At 45.5% G+C, this 24,389-nt stretch overlaps 1 protein-coding gene across 1 annotated transcript in view; it reads right to left on the bottom strand.

The window, feature by feature from the left end:
• PIGK (phosphatidylinositol glycan anchor biosynthesis class K) overlaps positions 1-24,389 on the bottom strand; it is a 107,049-nt gene that overhangs the window by 80,573 nt on the left and 2,087 nt on the right. Inside the window, exons 2-6 of the mRNA XM_044301694.1 lie at positions 22,592-22,645; positions 19,508-19,599; positions 6,820-6,955; positions 2,239-2,350; positions 305-401 (exon numbers count right to left, since the gene is read on the bottom strand). Of these exons, the coding sequence (XP_044157629.1) occupies positions 305-401; positions 2,239-2,350; positions 6,820-6,955; positions 19,508-19,599; positions 22,592-22,645 (491 nt within the window). The remainder of the gene's footprint in view (positions 1-304; positions 402-2,238; positions 2,351-6,819; positions 6,956-19,507; positions 19,600-22,591; positions 22,646-24,389) is intronic.

Genomic DNA, 24,389 nt, shown 5'->3' with positions numbered 1-24,389 from the left:
AGATAGATAAATAGAGACAGATATACAGATAGATAGAGACAGATAAAATACTGATTTGATTCGCCGTGGTATGACAATATCTTGCGTGCGTCCTAGATCCATCAGCCTCACCTATTTTGTAGGGATTTGTATTATTTCTGTACAAAATGAAACTTGTAATAAAAGTTATTGAAAAAGGGATTAAGCTTTAATAACGCTCCTCGTCGGCTGCTGCGTTGTGCAGAGGGGCGAGGGAGCGGGCGCGAGAGTCGTCAGCAGCTTATTTCTAGGCTTTTAATTATATCTTGATTTTTTTTTTTTTTACCTTCTTTTCTGCCACATCTGTTCAAAAGCATCTGCGAGCTCAACATTGGTGATTTCTTCAGAATCTTGGAATTTCAGAAAACCGTTTCCACCATGTCCTGTGAGAGATCAAGAAATCACGATGTAGGAAGGGCAAACATAAAGAGAAGAAAGGCGCCAATCAGCCATAACATGAAGACCACAGACGCAGTGAATAACGTGGATCATCTGGTGACAATGGCTGGCACCCGTCAAGGGGTGAGGGATATTAGGCAGCAAATAAAGTCAGTTGTTAAACCCCCCCCCCCCCCCCTCCAACAATCCCATTAAAGTTGGAAAACCCTTCCCTGAAAATGTCATTTTTATTATTGCAGATTTTGAATTTAAGTCTGAAGTAAATGTGGTTAGTGCATTTTAACCCCTTAGTGACATAACGACACAACTCATTTTAACCTTAAAGGGGTTGTCCCTATGCGGGCTCCATTTTAAGGATAGGAGTGGGTCCGGCAGCCTGCACCTATCATTGGGGGCATATCCTAGCCAATCCCTTTAAGGACACGAAAAATGTTTCCCCCTCTGTGTTAAACCGGTAATAACTTTTATTTTTTCTTCAATTTAACTATTACGAGACCTTAAATTTTGTGGGATAAGTTGTATAATTTTTTTTACCATTTTGAGGTACATATAGTGTATTGAAAACATTACTTAATTTTTAGGAGGAAGATTTAAAAAACTAATTTTATCATTATTTTGTGGGATTTATTTTTACCCCGTTCACCGTGAAGTATAAATAACAAGATAACGTTATCCAGGGGGGGTCGGCAAGATTATGATGATGATGCAAAATTTATGTAGTGTTTATTATGTTATAACACTTGCATAATAAAAACACTTACCATAATCTGGTTTTGTGTCGCTGCCTTCCAAGACCCAGAAGGCAGAGAGAGGATGATTTTTCTCTCCTATACTGCAGGCTGTCAGCTCCCCCACTGCCCCCCCCCCCTTCTAGGCATACTGGTATTATAGCCAGCTGAAGGGGGGGGGGCTGTTTTAAGTCTTCATATCTCAGACTTTATATAACATACAGATAACATAGATAAGGGCCTGGTCTTGTTGAAAAGCTTTAAAACAAGTGAAACAAGTCCAGAATCACATTGCTACCGTCTCTCCATTAGAAGATACAGCCTTAGGAAATCAGGTCAGGAGTGAAAACTGTTGAAACCCGCTTTCTGTTTCAGCTGTTGTCAGTCCTAAAGGCTGTATCTCCCGGTGTAGCGGAGATGATGTTAAAGCTTTCAAACAAGACCAGGCCCATATCTTTATCTTCTACAAAGCTGGAGATATGAAGGCTTAAAAACGCCCCCGCCTGCTCCAGCTGGCTGTAATCCCAGCCATCCTGGAGGCAGAACAGTGCGGGGACAGGCTGCAATAAAGGAGAGAAATAGTGTCCTAGAGGGAAATCTAGTACATTTCTGTTCTGGGTCTTGATTTAAAGCTTAGATTGCCAGCTTTCCAATGAGACCAGGCCAGCTCAGCTCAGGTAGAACTGTCCTCTGACCAAAGCCTGAACAGAGCTTGGGCAAAACTTAGGAGGTTACAGCTGATGTGTTGGAAGCAGAAAATTGGCAAGTGTAAGGATCTGAGCAACTTTGACAAGGGACAAATCGTGGTGGCTAAACGACTGGGTCAGGTCCAAGGAAGAATACTTGGTGAACCAGTGACAGAGGCATCCAAGGCTACCTGATATGTGTCGGATCCATGGAGGCAGCAACTCAAAGCTTACAGGACTGCAATGGAACCTCTCAGCAGTTTCATGCTGACTTCTCCCTGCCCACTAATTGACAGGTTTCTCCCCTTTTGTGTCTAGGGCCCCATAGTAAACAATGACTGTAGATTGATGGGGTTCAAGTTATAGATTTGTCTTACATAAAATCCAGAGCAGCAGTTAACCATTACCAGTCATATAGATGAGAATATTACTCCGGTCGTCAGAGAGGAGGCGCTTCAGTCGAGGTGTGCTGGGCGGTAATCTGCCAGTCAAAACTCTTAGAAAATTTTCTACCGTCACCTAAAAACACAAGATAAGAAATCTGTAGCCCAGGTGGTCAGTGTGGGTCCCTACTTCCATCATATCCTATACATTACTGTTATAGGACTCACTTATTTAAACCAAAGTATGACGTACAATACAGACTCCGAAGGCAGACCACATCACAATGAGGGTCCGACTCTTGGGCATTTGCAGGAGTGGCACCTAGCAACGTGAAACTTTTTTTTCTCAGCCCAACCAATAATAAAAGCTATCATCAAGATATGATTACCCACCCGTGCTGACCCTTACCTGGATCTGTCTGTCTGGATCTGCGATACCAACACAGCTGCTTTCTAATGGACGTCACTGTAGTAAACTGCCAGGAGACCTCCTCAAACAGCTGATCAGGTGCTGGGTGTCTGACCCCTGCCGATCTCATGTTGTGGGCCTAATTTAAGAATAGGCCAACAATATGAAAATCCTGGACAACCCCTTTGAGATATAACATTTTATCTCCCTACAGACACCACTAGAGGGAGCTTACTGCATACATACTGAAGTATGGTGGCAGGACATACATGTTATGGACATCTACTGATGCGGAGAATGAAGGGGTAGTAGCACTGGTATGGCGCCATGTCCCCTTCACACATTATAAACCTATATTAAAAAATTAACTGAATTTTTAACCCATTTCAAATTTTAAAAGAAATGTACCGTATTTTTCGCTTTATAAGACATGGGCGAAAAGTAGGCTCATGTGACGCAGGCTACCAGGTGCACAGAATGTTACCAAAGATGAAAACTGGCACATCCCATACATATAACAAAACAAAATCACTGAATAAGGTGGCCATCTTTGGTAACATTCTGGTGCACTTGGTAGCCTGCGTCACATGAGCCCGTTATAGGTGGGGCTCACAGCCTCCTCCCATTGTATTTGGGATCCTACTTTGGAGGTTTTTGTGAGCTTTGGCTGTGAGTCAGACAGTGTTCACACACTACAGGTAGTGTTAGGTCCCACGCTACACTGAGATACCTTGACGGGGTGCACGGGCTCCGATATGTTCTTGACCGGAATATATTGGCCTTAAATCTCATTTTTAACACCAGCGTGAGGGTTTAGCTATATATTATCATTTGCATATTGTTGTAGTGCACCTTTTGCAGTGATCTATCCTGAATTCATGTTTAAGGTCCAGGCCCAAGAAATAGCGGAAAACCTCCCATTGTACAGATAAGCAGTAGTGTGTGGACCCATCTGTACAAGGTTGTCTTGTCGTGAAGGATGGATGCACACAATTTAATGTGCACTACAAACCCCACATTTATGATTACACTAAATATATAGTAGTAATCTATATTAAAATAATGTTGGTACACTTCTGGGGGCCTGCAGGGCGCTGCTTGGTCTTTCCGATTGTTTTGCCTTTGCACTGCAGTCATAGCGATTTTGCACAAGCATTTATTTATTTCACTTTTGTCATGTCAATTGCTTAGATTGCTGTTCATTCTGAGGTTAAAAAAAAAAGAAAAGAATGAAGTTAGTCACTACGGCCGGTACCTGGACTAATGGACATGCTTCTAAGTCCCTGCAAAATTGTGTACCAGTCCGTGGAAACAAATGAAGGAGCAACTGTGGGTGGACTGTATGGAGGGAAGCTGGTGATCCCCAGTACTGTATTCTCTACCAGGGCTCCAAGTCACCCGACTCATGGTAAACCTCACGGGCGGCATCCACCATGTAAGGATGCGCGAGCACAGCGTAAGGCGGGTGAGTCATGGATGGCTAATATCAAACCTTTATGCTGAATCACCGCACTTGCAGTTAAATATAGATGAGAGAGGCATCAGATGCACACATTGAACGAGGCAGAGAAAGCGCACAGGGCGACATCATCTCTTTTGGCATTTTCAGAATAAAGCAAACATGGTGGGAGGCAAAAGTCCCCCGTCCCCCCCATTACAGTCCCCGAGCTGAAGTTTGATGTTCTTTTTCTTTCTGTGTGGGAGATGAGGATTAGGAAAGTTCTCTAAATGCGGTTTTCAGCACGCTCGTCACACGTGGATAAGAAGATTTATAAGAGGATTTGGTGCAATGGAGAACACAAAGAAACCTACTAAGTGGAGAGGTGAACAACGTGCGCTTACGTTGTATGGCGCCCACTATTATATTGATCCGGTGAAGGCTCGGTGGTTAGCAAATCTTACCTTGCAGCACTGATGTCCTGGATTCTCTGCAGGGAATTGACAGGTTCTCCCCACATTTTCAAATATTTCTTCAGTATACACTGATTTTCTCACACACTGCTACTAATGGGTTAAGCGGCTTCCTACCAATGAGGAACTGCTGAAATGTCCTAGTGAGCAACCCCTTAAAGGGATAGTCTCACTTCAGCAAACAGTAGTTATCATGTAGAGAAAGTTAATACAAGGCACTTACTAATGTATTGCGATTGTCCATATGGCTTCCTTGACTGGCTGGATTCATTTTTCCATCACATTATACACTGTTCATTTCCGAGGTTACGACCAGCCTGCGATCCATCAGTGATGGTCATGCTTGCACACTATTGAAAAAAGCACCCGCCTATGTGATTTATCATGGTCCCAGCCACAAAACAGCCTGACTCTTTTTCCTACAGTGTGAAAGAACGACCCCTAGGGATGGATTGCAGGGTGGTCGTAACCATGGAGACAAGCAGTGTATAATGTGACTGAAAAATTAGTCCAGCAAGCAAAGGAAGCAATATGGAGAATCACAATACAATAGTAAGTGGCTTGAATTAACTTTCTCCACATAATAAATGCCATTTGCTGAAGTGAGACAACCCCTTTAAAATGGCTTCTGTCATCAGATACGTCGCAATATGGTCTTAGTCCCATCTTCATCGGTGCTCGCATTCTTGGGAAAACTATGTTTTATATTATGCAAATAAGCCCATAGGAGCGACGAGGGCGGCGCTGTTGCACCGTGTTGCTCCCACTGCCTTTTCTGTCCAGCCCCCCACTGAATGACAGGGCCAGGCAGTGAAGACGTACACACACCGGCTGGACCTGAAGTCAGGTGCTTGTCCGGCGCACGCGCTGTACAGGGGTGGAGTGCTCCTTGGGGATCAGCTCAATCGAGTGGGCACAAAGTTCCTTTTTTTTTTTAAGTGTACGTTTCTGTCCCACTCCAGTTTATGTCAAGAAAAGAACGTGTCCAGCGTAAACCTGACACCACGTGTCGGCAGAGTTGTAACTGCGGTGCCCTGGAGTACAGCAACTGGGAGGAATCCAAAGTAGATGACAGAGGTATGGGAGAACAGAGCGCACAGTGCCAAAATGACAGCAAGTACATGTGTGAGGAACACTCACGGGGTTGTTCCAGAATGATAACTTGTTCCTGATCCCAGCGGTAGGACCCCCCACTGATCACAAGCACAGGGACCCGTGTCTCTCGTGGAAATGAAGTGTTGGTGGAGCACACGCATTGCTACTCCATTCAAAGTCTGTAAGACTGCCGGAAATAGCCGAGAACAGTCTGACAGGGTGTGAGCAGAACGACAGGGCGCCAGTGGTCGGACCCCCACCCATCAGACCCTTACTCTGTGGATAGGTTATAATTTGTCATTCAGGTACAACTCCTCGGTTGCGATGGATATGCAACGCTTCCACAACCTACAGAAAAATGTGCATTTTGGGGGGTCATTCAAAACCAAATATATGCCACTTTTTGGTGTATATTTGGCGCAGATCTTGTCGTAAAGGTGATTTGTGGCAAAATCGGCGACTTCTTACCCTTCCACACCACGTACACCAGTTCTAGCATGGGCGGGGAAGAGGGTCTCATTTATCATTTTCTACACCAGTTTTTGGAGTAGAAAATGATCTAACTCTACATCAGCAAGGCAGCTGGCATAGATTTAAGGCTGTTGTACGCAGGAGGTGAATTTGCCTAAGTTACATAGAAGCCAGCGCCTCTACATAACTTAGCCGCATCAAGCGCCAGCGCAAGTTATTAAGACCGGCGTCTAAAACATCAGTCTTAAAGGGAACCTGTCACCGGGATTTTGTGTATAGAGCTGAGGACATGGGTTGCTAGATGGCCACTAGCACATCCGCAATACCCAGTTCCCATAGCTCTGTGTGCTTTTATTGTGTCAAAAAAAACGATTTGATACATATGCAAATTACCCTGAGATGAGTCCTGTCCCTGACTCATCTCACATACAGGACTCATCTCAGGTTAATTTGCATATGTATCAAATCATTTTTTGACACAATAAAAGCACACAGAGCTATGGGGACTGGGTATTGCGGATGTGCTAGCGGCCATCTAGCAACCCATGTCCTCAGCTCTATAGACAAAATCCCGGTGACAGGTTCCCTTTAATAAATGACCCCATTTGTACTTATGGTCCATTTATTGCCTAAACCATCGACATATGACAAAAGAGTGAAAACCTGTACTACAGAAGTGAGTGTGAGCTCCATCTTTTGCAGAACAATCTGAGCTTTACCTCATAGCCCCGGTAGTCGACTTCCACGTTATCTCCGTAGACATTCAGCTCCATGTTTTTATGGCTGAAAACTGTGGCTGGTTTCGGATTCCTGGGGTTGCACGCCATGTCGTCAGCAAGCATTAGGATAATATGACTATAAAAGAGGAGAGGAGAACGTGTTAAGAGCATCTACTGACAACACATGAGCCGTACCGGCAAACCAACCTACACAAAGAATGGCATTCAAAAACACATTTGCATAAAGACGTCACAAAAATTCTCAAGTGCCTAAATTTTGATGTTTTTTTAAGAAACAAAACGTACACCCAAAAAAAAAAAAACTATGCATGGCAGCACTCTTACAGTAGTCAGAGGTCCAAGGGCTGGCTGCCTGCAACCACCACTAGAGGGTGCTGAGGAGTGCTCAAAAAGAGCAAATTCCCCCTGATATACCGGCAGTGGATTTGGCGCTCCAACTGCTATTAAGATATATGCAGCAATTAAAGGGGTATTCCCATTTCTACCAATCATGGTGGAGATAGGAATACACAAAGTATGCGGTATGGAAACAGTAGAGCGGAGTGTGCCACACAGTTTCAGTAATCCGCACAGGGCGGCTATTGTACCCATAACCACATACGACCTTGGCCACGAACGGCTGATAGGAATACCCCAACACAGGATATTGGACCCACAAAATGGAATGATGTTTAAAAGGTAGATTTTCTCTTTAAGCATCTGAAACACATCAGTGCCATGTGATGGAAGAGCGGGGAGCCGGAGGGCACGTTATTTTTGAGCTGGCAAATAGCACAACAGCATCAATCATACTGTACCTCGTGTCCTCCGGACAGGACAACACAAGATATTCCAGAGCCGCTAAACTGCGCAGGACTCATCAGAAATTGTAAAGGCAGGACAGACGACATAGAACAAAGGACTAACAAAGACTGTAATGCAAAATTCAAATACTTCCCTCCTTCATCCTCCTGGGAAAAAGCAAACTAATTTAACGGGTCAGCTACAAAAGGGACATGATTAACGCACGGAAAAAAATAACATATTGTAATGGACGGTAATTCTGACGTTTCCTCATTCAGCCGGCCCTCACATCAAAGGGTCTGGAAGGGGTAATGACACATGCAGTTCTTTAATTTTCTACTAATCTTCCAACTCCTTCAAGTTCTTATCAGAAGGATTGGGCGGGTCGGTCGGCGCTCGGCCAGGAAAGACTGTGCCGGTATTTTTGGGTTCCTGCATACATCTAGACACATGGCGACAACAAGACTCCCTAACCCCATAATGCACCATGAAGTGGAGACGTAAGCTTGTCTTCATGGAGACCACAGAGGCAATAAGATGACACCATGCAGGATACAACTAGCAGGCTTCTAAACGCAGCTCTGGTTGTGAATAGAGAAATCATTACAATCTACTACAAGATCAGAGACGAGAGGCAAAGAAAAGCATTTGCAAAGTTAAACCTCATTCACACGTCTCCACGGACAGCACACGTCCCCTTTCACTTTAATGTGTGTATTCAGACATCGGTGTTTCGCACACAGTCTGTGGGTCCGTGTTTTTAGCACAGATGCATGCTCTATTTTCCCAGTGTTCACGGATCCATCACAGTCTATGGGTCCGTGAAAACCATGGATGCCATCCGTGTTTCACGGATCATTAAGAAGAGATTCTTTGAAAATTATTTTTCAGCTGTTCAGTGTCAGTGAAACACGGATGCAACACCGACAGCAAAAAACGGACACACAGACCCAATACGGATCCCTTACGGACAGCTTCATGGATGCATCACTGACCACCTGCTCACGGATTTGAGCACAGACATGGAGGTGTGAATGAGGCTTTACTCAGCATTCTGTGCAGATTCAGGTTATGTTCACATGGGACTTTTTTTGATACAGATTGTGACTGGTGTGTTTCAGTGGATTTAACATAGATTTCACCGGTTGCATTGCAAGGCGTAAATTCTGTGATGTTCGCCACAAAATACATCGACAAGCTGCAGATTTGAAACCAGTGCCACAGATCACTTTAGATTTTTTGCTGCAGCGTGTGACTGAAATTTGCTAAGATCACCTTGGATGTGCCCATAACTGCTATGTTCACCTTCATGTCACGTTTTTTTTACGGTTGCATTTATCAATACGTCTTAATTAAAAATGTTCAGCCATTTCTGAGATAATGGTGTTAAAAAAAATAAAAATAAAAAAGTCTTTGCAACATGTCAGTTTATGTTTTTTGTTTTTTTTATCCAGTCACCTGACAGCTCATGTGTAGCTCTTCTCGGTGTTCTCCTGACCTCAAACACTTATTTAAGGCATATTCTTATCAGTTTGATAGGAGTTGAGCTACACTGAGTGCTTAGGAGGTCAGGAGATCAGACGGATCTGGCTTGGGATTACTTCTGAGAGCACAGTCAAGGTAATCCCCTGGCAGTCACTCTTGCACCCCTGTACAGGTATCTGAACTTCTCTGTTGGGGACGTTACCTCTCGGGTGCATTCTCCGTTTAGAGGCTAGACACCAGTGCATGGCACCAAAGGGATTAGGCAGAAATGTGGTCAGAGAGAAAGCAGAGGTCAGGATAGGCAGAATTTGTGCAAAACAGCAAACAGGCAATAGGTCAGGGCAGGCAGCACAAGGTCAATACCGTGATCAGGCAGAGATAACGACAGGTGGCACAGGTCAATACGGTAAACAGGCTGAGATCAGAACCTACAACAGCACCCCTTTGCAGGACTAGACAAGCCAGAAAGCGCGTGCATCTCCTATGGTAGCAAGCATCAGAAGGCGAGGAAGAGAGAGGAGACATGCCGGTGGGCATGGACCCCCGGTATTACACAGTCATAAAAATTGTAAGAAATGCACTTTTAATGACATTCGGCAGCCAAGTTGATCATATGCTGTAAGCATGTTGTCTACTAATTCCGCAGAGTCTGCAGCTCGTCTGTTTCCAAGGAAGTTCTGCACTACTAGCACAAATGCATCCCAAGCTGCAAGACGCACTCGCTTTGTCAGATTGTTGCACTGATCATATGTAGTGTATTGGCCACATACTGTATGTACTGGATTGTTAACACATCTGCGTTTATCCATCTTAAGTTTCAAAACTGATAGCACTATAACAGATCACTTTATCAAAAGCTGTCCAGCTTGCCTTATATACTTACTGCTGACATCAGCGTGTCCGGACAGGTCTGGACATGTCCATTGGAATATCTCCAATATAATGCATCAATATTATAACTGAATAGGCTTTGCATGTATAACTTAACCCTTTAAGGGACCTCCGCCATACATGTACGGCGGAAGTCCGGTCCCTAAACATGGTGCCCGCTCGCACGTGCAGAGGGTGCCATAGCCGCCGGGTTTCTGCTATTTTAAATAGCAAAGACCCATAAGCACATTTTCCCTTTCAGATGCCGTGGTCAAATGTGACCACGGCATCGGCGCAGTCCAGAAGCAGAAGTCGCGCACTTCCGCTCCGATAACAGGGTTCCCCGAATGAGATCGGGGGAACCTGTTACATTGATCTAATAGGCTGAAGCCTCAAGCAGGCTTTGGTGCCTATTAGATGACTATACCACTACAGGCCACTAGGTGGCAGCATTGTATTGTATAGTCACTAGTGAAAATGAAGTGTTCAATGGTGTCTATATAGACCTCAATGAACACAATAGGCAATCTAATGATTGCCAGTTATTGTCACCCAAGGTGACTTTAAAAAAAAGTAAAAGTAAAAAAAAAAGTTGAAATCACCCCCGTTTCCTTAAAATAAAAATACTTAAACAATAAAAAAATAAACATCATGGGCATCGCCGCACGCGAAAATGCCCATACTATTAAATACTATAACAATATTAATGGCATACGACAAATGGCGTAACAGTAAAAAAAAAAACTAAAAAAAAATGCCAATATGCAATTTTTCTGTCACTTCAACTACCCAATGATTTATTTTTTTTTAATAAAAAGTAATCAAGAAGTTGCACACACTTTAAATTGGTATCAATTTGTTATCAATTTTTTATAACCACATTCTGACCCCTATATTTTTTTTGTAGTTATGTGTACGGGGCTGTGTGAGGGCTCATTATTTGCGGGACGATCTGTTCTGATCGTCCCGCAAAGAATGAGCCCTCACACAGCCCCGTATACATAACTACAAAAAAAATATAGGGGTCAGAACATGGTTATAAAAAAATAAATAAATAAAAAAGTCTCCTCTAGGAGCCGCCGGCCGGAGTCTGGTGTCTGCTGCTGGGGTCTGGCTTACGCTGCGCTGGCCGCTACTCTGCAGTCCCGGGCTCACCGAGAGGTGCGTTCGGCACGCCGATCCTTCCTGACAGTGTTCAGGCGGGCCGGGGCCTCCTTCTCACCTCGCGCAGGGGGAACCAAAATCTCGCGATCCCAGCGAGATCCGGGTCTCGGTAGAGACTTCCGGTTTTTTGGAACGCACGTGGCGTGCGTTCCGGAAGTAGGAAGTGCCTTCTCCTACTTAGGCCGCAGAGGGTTTCCAGCAGGACCCGACCGAGGAGATTGGACCCACAGGTGCACGGTCAGCAGCAGCCCAGCCAGCCTTAAGGAAGCCAGATTTCTTTTGGATCCGGGGAGTCACTATCCCACAGCAGTATGGAGGAGGAGAGTGCCCAACGCGCCGATCAACAGGAGGGTCATGAGAGCAGACCGGTACTCCTGGTGGGGTAAGGGGGATCATGCCCCACCATTTATTTCCCTTTTAGTTAGGCTAAATCTCCTTTCCCTCTCTTTTCTTTCTGCATTTAGACTACAAAAGAGGGCCCTAGAAAGGCAATTTCAAAGACCAGAGGGAAGGAGTGTGCCGTCTGTAAAAAGAAACTGGCCCCCTCTTGGTTGAAAAAACTATGTCAATCTTGTATTGAGAAACTAGTGGAGGAGGAGTCCCCATCCCTTCTGCAGAGTATTAGGGAGATGGTGAAGACGGAGGTCTCGGATTCCCTGAAAGATTTCAAAAAGAGCTTTCCCTCTGTAGCCTCTACCTCCCTGGGAACCAGATAAAGCACGGCTAATAAATCTGACTCGGATCCTTTAGAGGATAGTGATACAGGAGAAATCCTAGATAGCCCAGCCTCGTCCCAGGATGAAGAATCCACGGGCAGGCCACTTTTTTCCCCGGATGATACGGAAGCTTTACTAAAAGCAGTTAGTGCGACTATGAAAGTAGACGAACCCAAAGACCCAAGATCCGTTCAGGATATCATGTTTGGTGATCTCGGGCAGAAAAAAATCTAGAGTATTTCCCGTAAACGAGAATATAAAGTTTTTAATACAGAAGGAATGGAAAAGACCCGATAAAAAATTTTTTGTTCCAAAAAATGTGAAAAGGAAATATCCCTTTGATGAGGCAGACTCAGTAAACTGGGACAGACCTCCTAAATTGGATGCACCTGTTGCAAAAATCTCAAAAAAATCGGCCCTTCCGTTTGAGGACTTGGGTTCTCTTAAAGACCCTATGGATAAGCGAGCAGAGGTTTACCTAAAAAAAGTTTGGGAGACCTCAGCTCAAGCGTTCAAACCAAATATTGCCGCCACATCCACTGCTAGGTCTCTGAAATTATGGCTAGAAGAATTAGAATCTCACATCCAGAATAAGACCCCGAGAGATCAATTGTTAGCCGTTTTCCCCACTCTACTTAAAGCAGTAGATTTTATTTCTGACGCATCGGCAGATGCTTTAAAATTAAATGCTAGGTCAGCTGCTCTTTCAAATTCAGCCAGACGAGCTATTTGGCTAAAAGGTTGGTCGGGAGACACTGGATCTAAAAATAAGCTTTGCGCAATTCCTTGTCAGGGCGATTATCTTTTTGGATCCGTCTTAGACGACCTTTTGGATAAAGCCTCGGACAATAAAAAAGGATTCCCTGTCTCCAGACCCCCGAAAAAACAACGTTTTTTTCGCAAAAACAAGAAGGATTTTTTTGGGGGGCAGAGGAAAGACTTCAGAGCTGACAACAAGAATAGGAAAAGCAAGGGGTTCCTCTTCAGTTCCCAATCCTCCTCAACCTCTAAACCATCACAGCAATGACGGTTTCTCTCCCGTGGGGGGCAGACTTTCTCTCTTCCTCTACGCCTGGGAAAAAATCTCCTCAAGTCCCTGGATTTTAGGCGTTATAAAGGAAGGGTTTTGTCTAGAGTTTGTCTCCCACCCACCGGACAGATTCAAAATCACGAATTTTCTAGGAAACCCGGGAAAAAATCTAGCTTTACAACAAGAGATTGCATCCCTACTTCGAAAAAATGTTCTAATTCCGGTGCCGGAGGCAGAGAAGGGCGAGGGTTTTTACTCCTCCCTTTTTCTGGTCCCCAAACCGGATGGAACATTCAGAACTATTATAAATCTAAAGATTTAAATCAATTCCTCTCTTACAAAAAATTAAGAATGGAGTCGATCCAATCAGTTGTAAGACATCTATTCAGGGGATGCTTCATGGCTACGATAGACGTAAGAGATGCGTACTACCACATTCCTATTCGGCTAGACTGTCAAAAATTCCTCAGAGTCGCTGTTTCTATAGGAGGTCACATCCAGCACCTACAATATACAGCCCTTCCCTTTGGGATTTCTCAAGCTCCCAGACTTTTCACGAAAGTCATGGCAGAAGTCATGGCTCATGTAAGGGAAAAAGACATTTTAGTGATTCCTTACCTAGACGATCTCCTGGTGGTAGCAGAGTCAAAATCCATTCTAGAAGTACACCTCAAAAAAGTAGTGCAGATCCTAGAAGACCTCGGCTGGCAAATAAACGGAGAAAAATCCCATTTAATACCTTCCCAAGTTTGTGTCTTTCTGGGGATGATGCTGGACTCAAAGAAACTACTCTGTATTCTACCCCAGGACAAGATTCAGAGATTAATACAACAGGTTCAGTCCCTGATATCGACAGAGAACCCTACTATCAGACAAGCAATGGCGGTCTTGGGCAGAATGACTTCCACTATACCAGCGGTCAGTTGGAGCCATCTTCACTCCAGACCCCTACAGTGGCAAATTCTGAAGGAGTGGCAGGGTTCCCTCCGCCCATTAGATACACCTTTCACACTCACCCCCCAAGTGATCCAGTCCCTTCACTGGTGGCTGAATCCTGCAAACCTGTCCCAGGGGCTCCCTTGGATCCAACAAAATTTTGTTACCCTTACCACCGACGCAAGTCCTTCCGGTTGGGGGGCCTGTTGCCAAGGGTACTTAAGACAAGGTGTTTGGGAAAGAGAGCAGAGTCTAGACTCCCAAAACATGAGGGAACTGAGGGCGGTCTTTTTCGCCTTAAAAGAGTTTCTTCCTTTACTACAGGGAAAATCTATAAAGGTTTTTTCGGACAACGCCACAGTTGTCTCCTATCTGAACAAACAAGGAGGAACCAGATCAGAAAATCTTATGCAGTTAACAACGGATATCTTTTCCCTTATAATTCCTTCTGTTCCGTTCCTTATGGCAATACATCTAAAAAGGTACAGAAAACAAGGTGGCAGATTTCTTAAGCAGAAATACACTAGACCAGGGGGAATGGTGTCTGAACCAAATGGTGTTCGATCAAATAATTTGACTTTGGGGTCGCCCTCATCTGGACTTATTTGCCACCAGAGAAAACAGAAAGTGTCATCTTTTCTTTTCCCTCAGCGCGAGAGATTCACCAACAGGGATAGATGCCTTCTCCCTTCCCTGGCCGAACCAGCTCCTCTACGCCTTTCCTCCATTAAGACTTCTTCCAAGATTCTTACAGAAGCTGAGACAAGAAAGAACAACAGTGATCTTAATTGCTCCTTTCTGGCCCAGAAGAACCTGGTTCACCTGGTTGAGGAAGCTATCCTTGACGGACCCTTGGATTCTCCCGGAGAGGCAAGATCTTCTATCCCAAGGACCAGTCAATCATCCGAGTGTGAAGCAGTTACACCTAACAGCATGGCTCTTGAGGGGGAAATCCTAGAAAGTAGAGGACTCTCCAAGAATGTAGTTTCCACTTTACTATCCTGCAGAAAGGATGTCACCTCCTCTATTTATCTCAGGATTTGGAACACCTTCCAGAAGTTTGCCAAGGATCCGGTGAATCCTTTAAATCCCCCACCTATGTGTAGGATTTTAGATTTTCTGCAAGCTCGACATGAAAAAAATTTGAGGCCAAGTACTCTTAAAGTACAGGTATCCGCTTTGAGTGCATTCTTTGATTCTCCCATCGCTAGCCACCCGTGGGTCCGAAGATTCTTTAAAGCCATCAGCAGGCTTAGGCCTATATCTGGACCTTCAATTCCCCCCTGGGACCTCAACTTGGTCCTCACTAGCCTCACAGAACCTCCCTTTGAGCCACTTAAACAGTTACCTATAAAGATCTTGTCTTTCAAAACAGCGTTTCTTGTGGCAATTACCTCAGCAAGGAGGGTTGGTGAGATTTCGGCCTTCTCTACCTCGCCTCCTTACACTAACATCTTAGATGATAGGGTTCTCATTAAACCAGACCCTTCCTTCTTACCGAAAGTGGTTTCTATGTTTCATAGAACGCAGGACATTATCCTTCCTTCCCTGTGCCAAAATCCGAGAAATGAAAAAGAGGAAAAACTGCACTGTTTAGATGTAAAAAGATGCCTATCTCATTATCTAGAGGTTACTAGTCATTGGAGGAAAACCTCAAAACTCTTCATTCAGTTTAGTGGGAAAAATAAGGGTCTCCCAGCCTCTTCTAAAACCCTTTCCAGATGGATCGTGAGAGCCATTAATTTGGCCTATTCTTCAGCCGGAAAGGCTCCCCCGGGGGGTTTTGGTGCTCATTCCACAAGATCAGTCTCCACCACTTGGACAGAAAGGGCTGACGCTACCTTAGAACAGATTTGTAGAGCAGCCACATGGCAGTCGCCTGGCACCTTCTTTCGTCACTATAGATTGGACCTAGGCAATAGAGAACAGCTAGCCTTCGGTAGGAAAGTCCTCCAGGCGGTAGTCCCACCCAAAGAAATAAAGGGATTTCTATTCTAATCGTCTCTCAAGGGTGCTGTCATGGGCGAAAGGGAAATTTAAGATTACACTTACCGGTAATCACTTTTCCATAAGCCCATGACAGCACCCGGGTTTATTCCCACCCTGTGTAGAATTAATGTAAAAAGGAAAAAAAAAATAATATATATATATATATATATATATATATATATATATAAATAAAAAATAAAAAAATATATATATACATATACAAAAAAAAAAAAAAAAAAAAAGGAGAAGAGTGTGGTCTAGGACAAGTTCTTGCGATTAACTGGTGGTCTCGGGGCCATGCTCCTCCTTATGAGCTCTCCACGAAAGTTCCTGTTTCCTGTCCTGGATGGAGGCGGTCTCTCAAGGGTGCTGTCATGGGCTTATGGAAAAGTGATTACCGGTAAGTGTAATCTTAAATTTTTCAGTTTTAAAACACAAGATTATACAAGTGTGGTATCGTTGTAACTGTACTGACCTGGAGAATGAAGATAACAAGTCAATTCCACAGTGAAAAAAAAAAAAAAAAAAAACTTTACCAGAATTGCGTTTTTTCCCAATTCTACCCCCGCTTCCTACTACATGGTATGCAACTGTTAATGGTGCCATTAGAAAGTACAACTTGTCCTGCAAAAAATAAGCCCTCATAAGGCTATGTGAATGGAAAAATAAAAGAGTTAGGACTATGGGAAGGCGGGGAGTGAAAAAACTAAAACGCAAAAATAGAAAATCCCAGGGTCCTTAAGGGGTTAAAATCTAGACGTGTCAGGCAAATTCTGAGTTCATATTTGGAATCACCGAGCTCATCTTAGTATAAATCACATGTTTTTCTCTCAGTAGCAAAATCATTGTTGTGCGGTGAAGTGATGAGTGGATAACACTCACTATCTGACACATGAAAGGTATAAATACACTGTATGTATACACCCGCCACATACAGTCAGATCCCTGGTTGCAGTAACGGGTAAAAGGGCGATTTATCAGAGATGCAGGAAGGGAGGATTATTGGCTTTTGGACCCCGAATGGCGGTATTTCTGAAGCTGCGCACTGTGAACTGTTCTAGTGCTGCTGTGATGAAAGCGTATGGCGAGTGGATTAATGGCTCCATTGTGAATAAGTGACGTGGAAACTGCAGAGCACCACGTGCCATCGATGTGCGCGTCAGCTACAAAGGTGCGTGAGGGCGGACGGACACGATACAGAGGAGCAGCTCACCGCCAAAATGAACCAGACGTGTGTCTAACACAACAGCTCAGCGAGCCCTACTGTCCTTCTATTAAAGGGGTTGTCTTATGAAAACAACCCCTGTCCGTATACTCTATTAAAAGGGTTTTTGTTTTGAAAAATATATATATATTTTTTTTTTAAAAAGGCTCAACGATAAAATATGCCATAATCCCCCCCCCCCCACTCCGGCGGAGAACGGACCCTCTCCTAGTCCCAGCTCAGCCAATCACGAGCTGAGGTGGGTCACTGCTACGGCCAGCGATTGGCTGAGCAGGCCTTTCCTTTTGATGCGTTGAGCTGGGACCATGAATTGGTAAACACCAGCGGGGACAGGAGCACCAGTGCCGGGGAAATTGAGAGGGTATGCGTTTCTTTATTATTATTTTTAACATTTACGAATTTTCCCCAGTAAACCATACAGTATAGGGATATAACAGTTGGGGGGGGGGGGTCTTCGATACAGGAACCCTTCCCACGCTCACCCTCTGCTACACGGTAATTGGAAAGGCAAGTGGACACTTAGTGGACACACGCCATTGTCAGGAGCTGTTCTGTGACCACGTCCTGACGGCTGCAGATCATTCACGGTTAGAATAGCTGCTATAAGCTACAGCGTCTGAGCTTTTCCACAGTCCAATTACTGGGAGCACAAAACCTATGAAAGACACTTATATGAACCTGACGTTCGCCTGCTTTTCTCCTCGCTTTGCCTGCTTCTCAAGCAATTTGCTCCGGAAATAAAGCCTGAAATAAAGCAGCAAGTCAGCAATCCAGCGAGATCCAGCTGCCCGGCTCCTGACTCCCGCTTTGCTAATGACTTGAAATAAAAGGCGGAGGCAGAGCCCCCAGTCTTCGCTGCGAGCAGACGGCGGATTTCTGAGGCATTTGATCAGACACACGATAGGACGCGGTACTGTACATATGTAAAGTAAGGATGCGGCAAGATCATGATTCACCTTCTCCCGGGGGGAAGACGAGCAGATTCTTTTCATGTGTTGATTCGCGGATAATAAAAGACTGAAGGAACGCGGTGTACTTTCTGTTCCAAAAACTATTCTGCAGCAACACAAAGACTAAAAAGGATGTTTTTGGCGCTTACAAGATGACTTCATCAATGCCCCAATGTGTTCTGTCTCGTCTCTATCAACCACTTATCTCATCACGGCTCTTAACGCTCCACTAAACATCTCAAGGTGACATAACGGATACTTACCTGGGGTTCTTTATATTGAATTGCATCCATACCTGCGCAGGGCCACGCAGTAGGGTTAAAGCCACCAATCTTTGGCTCTCCAGCTGCTGCAAAACTACAATTCCCAGCAGACAAAAGGCATTACATGGGTATTTCCATCACATAACGTGATGGCAAATGGATAGGATATGCTATCCCTTAATACCCAGTAGGGGTCTCACTTCTAGGACCCCATTGATGATGAGAAGGAAGGGAATGCAGAGCTGTGACCCTACAGTCATTCCCTACATGGAGACGGCCAGCCAAGTTCTGTGTGGCTGCTATCTTTCCTCCTGTCGCCGCACCGATCTCCTCCACCTATTTCACTCCAGGTGTTGGGTGGCCGCACCCTCATAGTGTTACTGTACAGGATGTTAAAAAAATGTTTAAAAAAAAAAAAAGAATAAAAATAGAGAAAAATGTATAAATGTCCTTAAAAGGAAAATCCTAGATATCTTTTTTTTGGGGGGGGGCAAAATGGCCCAGCCCTAGCTTAAAAACATTATTTTGTTTTATTAGGGAAGCAATATTGTATCCAGTTGCATTCTGGAGACCTACTTTTGTATCCTTCCGCCATCACCTGATACCTCCACATAATGGAGCAGGACAAGAGGAAAGCTGATAGTCCGCACGGCTTTAGGGTCAGGAGAGGAGCAGAGAAAATCACATCCTGGAGAAGCAGAACAAGGCGACTTTCACATGTGCGTCTTTGCTGGAGCCTGGATCCGTCAGGGGATCAACAAAAACGCATCCGTTATACAATACCACCGTCTGCATCCGTCCCGTTCAATTGTCTCTAAAAATGACCAAGACGGATCCGGCACCATTGACTTACATTGCGATTTATGCCGGATCTGTCTTGATCCGCTTTTGTGTGCGTCATGGGAATGCAACGGAACACATTCTGGCTCACTCCGTTATGTTCAGTTTTGCCCCTACCACTGACAATGAATAGGGACAAAACGGAAGCGTTTTCCTCCGGTTTTCAGATCCTATGACGGATCTCAATACCGGAAAGGAAAACGCAGATGTGAGAGTCGCCCAATGTGAATGGAGAGCGAGGTGTAAAGTTCTCAGATAATCTGCAGGATTACATCATTCAGGAAAACTGTCGCATTATGGCACCCGGCGATAAGAGACCAGGGAGAGGGAGAATATACCACCAGGGGCACAAACATGATAGCTGCCCGGAGATGGCAGCGTGGCAGTCTAGTGATACATAGGAAAAAGTCTCTCACCTGTCAGGAATTCCAAGCCTTTTAACACTTCTGTATACAGAGAGCGTGTTTGCCACATGACGGTAATTGAACCAAAATCGAGAGGTGCAAACCTTAAAAAGAACCATAATAGAAAGAGTTAGTAAAAGTCTCCAAATACAGTGAAAAGTGAACTAGAAATCTGGTCTGGAGAAGGGGGTGGTACACGCTGTACACGGGATACTTTGATTGAAACGCACCCGATCCTTACAAGTCCTGGACTCCTCCTGGCTGAAGGCAATTGTCCAGCCGGGCCCCTTACACGCTGTGCCGTATCTCCACCCTTAAACTCTGATATCGGTAAAGTATGGGGTCGCAGAATTCTTTACAAATCTGCTCCGCACCGACCTGTACTGTGATCATCTGCCGGAGGCCAAAGAGTCATAATCTTCTCAAAATCAAGAACACCAGAGGTCAGGAAAACTGGCTTAGTGGCCCATAGAAACCAATCAGCATCCATCTTTCATCTTTCAGAGCTCCTTTGAAAAATGAAAAGTGGAATCTGATTGGTTACTATGGGCAACTACGCCAGTATTTCTTTACACTAGTGTGACATCTCCTCCATGGTTCCTGAACCCATGGTTGTAAAAATGTCCCTAATCTTACAAAAACTGCTCATTGCATGGCCAGTCCGGGGCAATGCTGGCAAATCTAAATCCTGCCAAGGTAATACAATGTATGTGCATCTGAGGCAGTGTCTTAAAATACGACCCTACAAAGCCTGGGTTATTATACGGATCGTGAATAATATTACAAATCAGCTCCTTTCACTAGAGCGGAGTTCCATTACCCGAGACAGGTATTGGCGCTGTTTTAGAAAGAAAGCACCAAGTTTTTCTAATCCTCTTCAACCTCTCTCGATGCCAAAGCTCAGCTTCTAATGTACGGCTATCTATGAGAGACTTGTAGGGCAACCCCACTGAAGTCTATGGGGAATTCCCTACATACGGGGCGGCCCAAAAGAAAAGCAGCCCATCTACAAATCAGCTCAGCTTTCAGTTTCTACAGGGCTCTGAAAAAATGAAAGCTGAGCTCTGATTGGTTGCTATGGACAACTAAGGCTACTTTCACACTCGCGTTTAGTGCGGATCCGTCATGGATCTGCACAGACGGATCCGTTCAGATAATACAAACGTCTGCATCCGTTCAGAACAGATCTGTTTGTATTATCTTTAACATGGCCAAGACTGATCCGTCCTGAACACCATTGAAAATTAATGGAGGACGGATCCATTTTCTATTGTGTCATAGAAAACGGATCCGTCCCCATTGACTTACATTGTGTGCCGTTTGGCTCAGTTTAGTCAGATGGACACCAAAACGCTGCAAGCAGCCTCCAAAGCGAAATGGAGACGGAATTGAGGCAAACTGACGCATTCTGAGCGGATCCTTTTCCATTCAGAAAGCATTGGGGCAAAACTGATCCGTTTTGGACCACTTGTCAGAGCCTCGAACGGGTCTCACAAACGGAAAGCCAAAAACGCCAGTGTGAACGTAGCCCAAGACCGATTTACTATTAGGCAGTTTGATTTGGAGATATCGGAGACTGGCGCTTTTTCGTGGGCCGCCCTGTACAAGGAGCGGAATCGCACAAACAATTGACATGATAAGGATTTTAAAATGTGCACGGCAGCTCAGTTTCCGCAAGTAAAAAATATGCAAATTGTAGATGAGTACCTTTGTACATTCAGTTCCTGTGTCATCCGCGTTTCACGGACACTGCTAGGCTGAAAATCAGTTTCCAGAGCCTCTTCCAGCAATGATCCATGAAAACCACGGCCCAAACACCGAGGCCATCCGTGTTGTGTCTGCGGTTTTCACTGAGACATGGGCTTTAAAAGGGTTAACCAATTCTAAAAATTCCCCGACAATACTCCGGCCCTTCCTATAGATCATACTTACCCCACTACCCAACTCCCGCGTCACTCTGGATCTCTGCACGGCCACCACACAGATGAAAACATCTGGCGACAGAGGGGGGGGGGTGTGCAACCAAAAAGCACACCGCGACGGCGACCAGCCTCCCTAGCATCATGGGTGCAAGATGTTTTGATCCGCGTGACGGGGAGATGCAGCGGCGGCCGTGCAGGGATCCAAAGTGATGCAGGTGCCGGGCAGGAGGGTAAATGTATGATCTATAGGAGGGGCCCGGATATTGTGGGGGGGCATTTTTAGAATTGGATAACCCCTTTAATGTGAGTGGTGGATCCGTAATCATGGACAAAATAGTGCACGCTTCTGTAGTACAACCACAAACCCACTGTTGTGTAAATACAAACATTAAAGGGGTATTCCGGTTACATCCACAGGATAGGAAAGAACTATTAGATCGGCGGGGAGCAACCCCGAATGAATGGAGCAGCCAGTCGTGCAGGTGCCCAGTAGCTCTTTTTCATTTCTATGTTTTTTTTTGGGATAGCTGGGCGCTCTGCTATCCCCGGAACTCCTATGGAAATGAATGCAGTAGAGAAGCGCGTGCCCGACCAGCTGCTCCGTTCATTTTAGGGGGCTCCACAAGTTACGGGGACCCCACCAATGTAATAGTTCTTAAAGGACTTAAAGGATATGGACACCTTTGGGGCAAATTTGTTCATGACTGCATTTTACTCATTTTGACCCAAAAAAAAAACAAAACATTTTTTTTCAATAGGTCTCTATTATAAATGATCAGTCGTTTTTAAGCTACAGGGGTTAAAAATCAGTCTGCTTGCAGAGTATCACTTCTCAGTCCCGTCAGTTGATGGCTCATGAGCTGTCAGCTGATGCGACTTAAAAGGGATACTCTGCAAGCAGACTGATTTTTAACCCCTGTAACTTAAAAAGGGCTAAAAATATTGAATAAAGACCAATTGAAAAAAGATTTTTAGCCCAAAATGAATAAAATGCAATCATTAAAAAATGCCCTGAAGGTATACATAGCCTTCATATAACCAGAACACGTACTTGTGCTCTAGGTGTAGACCACGGACAGTACACATCTGTTACTCACCGATACGTGAATGAGGCCGTACACTGTGTGAAGCCAAATCATCATCACAAGGAAAGCAAGAATATGGTAATACTCACTAATACCGCCCAGTTGTTTGTGTGTCCGCTTCTGAAGAAATGTTCAGCTTTATTCTGCAAAAGCAAAAAAAAAAAAAGAAAAGAAAAGTTACTTCACATTTACCGTTCAGAGCTCAGCAAATCCAGGAGGATCCACCGGGTTTACAGAGCTTTCCCCTCATCAGTGACCCTTCCTCTATTGATCTCCGGACAGGAAACGGACGTCATTACAGCTCCCATGGCGGTTGTCACCAAGCTTCAGCGAGGAGGAGGATGATGGTCAGCGAGACAAGAACCCCCAGATCTGGGTCCAGAGAATAATGAGATCTGCCGCCTTCTCTCATGCCCTGTGTTCATCACCGTATAAAAGGATGATTTTTGTTGTCAGCGAATGGAAACTTTTCTTCTTTCTTGGTGACATAAAGCTGCTCACTCAGGTAAGCTTTCTATTCACTGACAGCAAGCATTTTGAAAAACGGTAAGAAGCTGAAACACAACATATGCTAGAAAATTGTGGAACTTGTCACCATAAAATGATTAACCTTTACTTACATGAGATGGGAAGGAAGCTTAGACATCTTAGAGGCGTATTACCACCCTGGGCATGTATGGAGCTGAATGGAGCCCCGGACACCACCCTGGGCATGTATGGAGCTGAATGGAGACCCGGACACCACCCTGGGCATGTATGGAGCTGAATGGAGACCCCGGACACCACCCTGGGCATGTATGGAGCTGAATGGAGACCCGGACACCACCCTGGGCATGTATGGAGCTGAATGGAGACCCCGGACACCACCCTGGGCATGTATGGAGCTGAATGGAGACCCCGGACACCACCCTGGGCATGTATGGAGCTGAATGGAGCCCCGGACACCACCCTGGGCATGTATGGAGCTGAATGGAGCCCCGGACACCACCCTGGGCATGTATGGAGCTGAATGGAGCCCCGGACACCACCCTGGGCATGTATGGAGCTGAATGGAGCCCCGGACACCACCCTGGGCATGTATGGAGCTGAATGGAGACCCCGGACACCACCCTGGGCATGTATGGAGCTGAATGGAGACCCCGGACACCACCCTGGGCATGTATGGAGCTGAATGGAGACCCCGGACACCACCCTGGGCATGTATGGAGCTGAATGGAGACCCCGGACACCACCCTGGGCATGTATGGAGCTGAATGGAGACCCCGGACACCACCCTGGGCATGTATGGAGCTGAATGGAGCCCCGGACACCACCCTGGGCATGTATGGAGCTGAATGGAGACCCGGACACCACCCTGGGCATGTATGGAGCTGAATGGAGACCCCGGACACCACCCTGGGCATGTATGGAGCTGAATGGAGACCCGGACACCACCCTGGGCATGTATGGAGCTGAATGGAGACCCCGGACACCACCCTGGGCATGTATGGAGCTGAATGGAGACCCCGGACACCACCCTGGGCATGTATGGAGCTGAATGGAGACCCCGGACACCACCCTGGGCATGTATGGAGCTGAATGGAGACCCCGGACACCACCCTGGGCATGTATGGAGCTGAATGGAGACCCCGGACACCACCCTGGGCATGTATGGAGCTGAATGGAGACCCCGGACACCACCCTGGGCATGTATGGAGCTGAATGGAGACCCCGGACACCACCCTGGGCATGTATGGAGCTGAATGGAGACCCCGGACACCACCCTGGGCATGTATGGAGCTGAATGGAGACCCCGGACACCACCCTGGGCATGTATGGAGCTGAATGGAGACCCCGGACACCACCCTGGGCATGTATGGAGCTGAATGGAGACCCCGGACACCACCC

The sequence above is a fragment of the Bufo gargarizans genome, chromosome 7, assembly GCF_014858855.1.
Source record: "Bufo gargarizans isolate SCDJY-AF-19 chromosome 7, ASM1485885v1, whole genome shotgun sequence".
NCBI classification, from domain to species: domain Eukaryota; kingdom Metazoa; phylum Chordata; class Amphibia; order Anura; family Bufonidae; genus Bufo; species Bufo gargarizans.
Note: the sequence above shows the minus strand (reverse complement) of the source record. Positions and strands in the feature narration are given on the sequence as shown.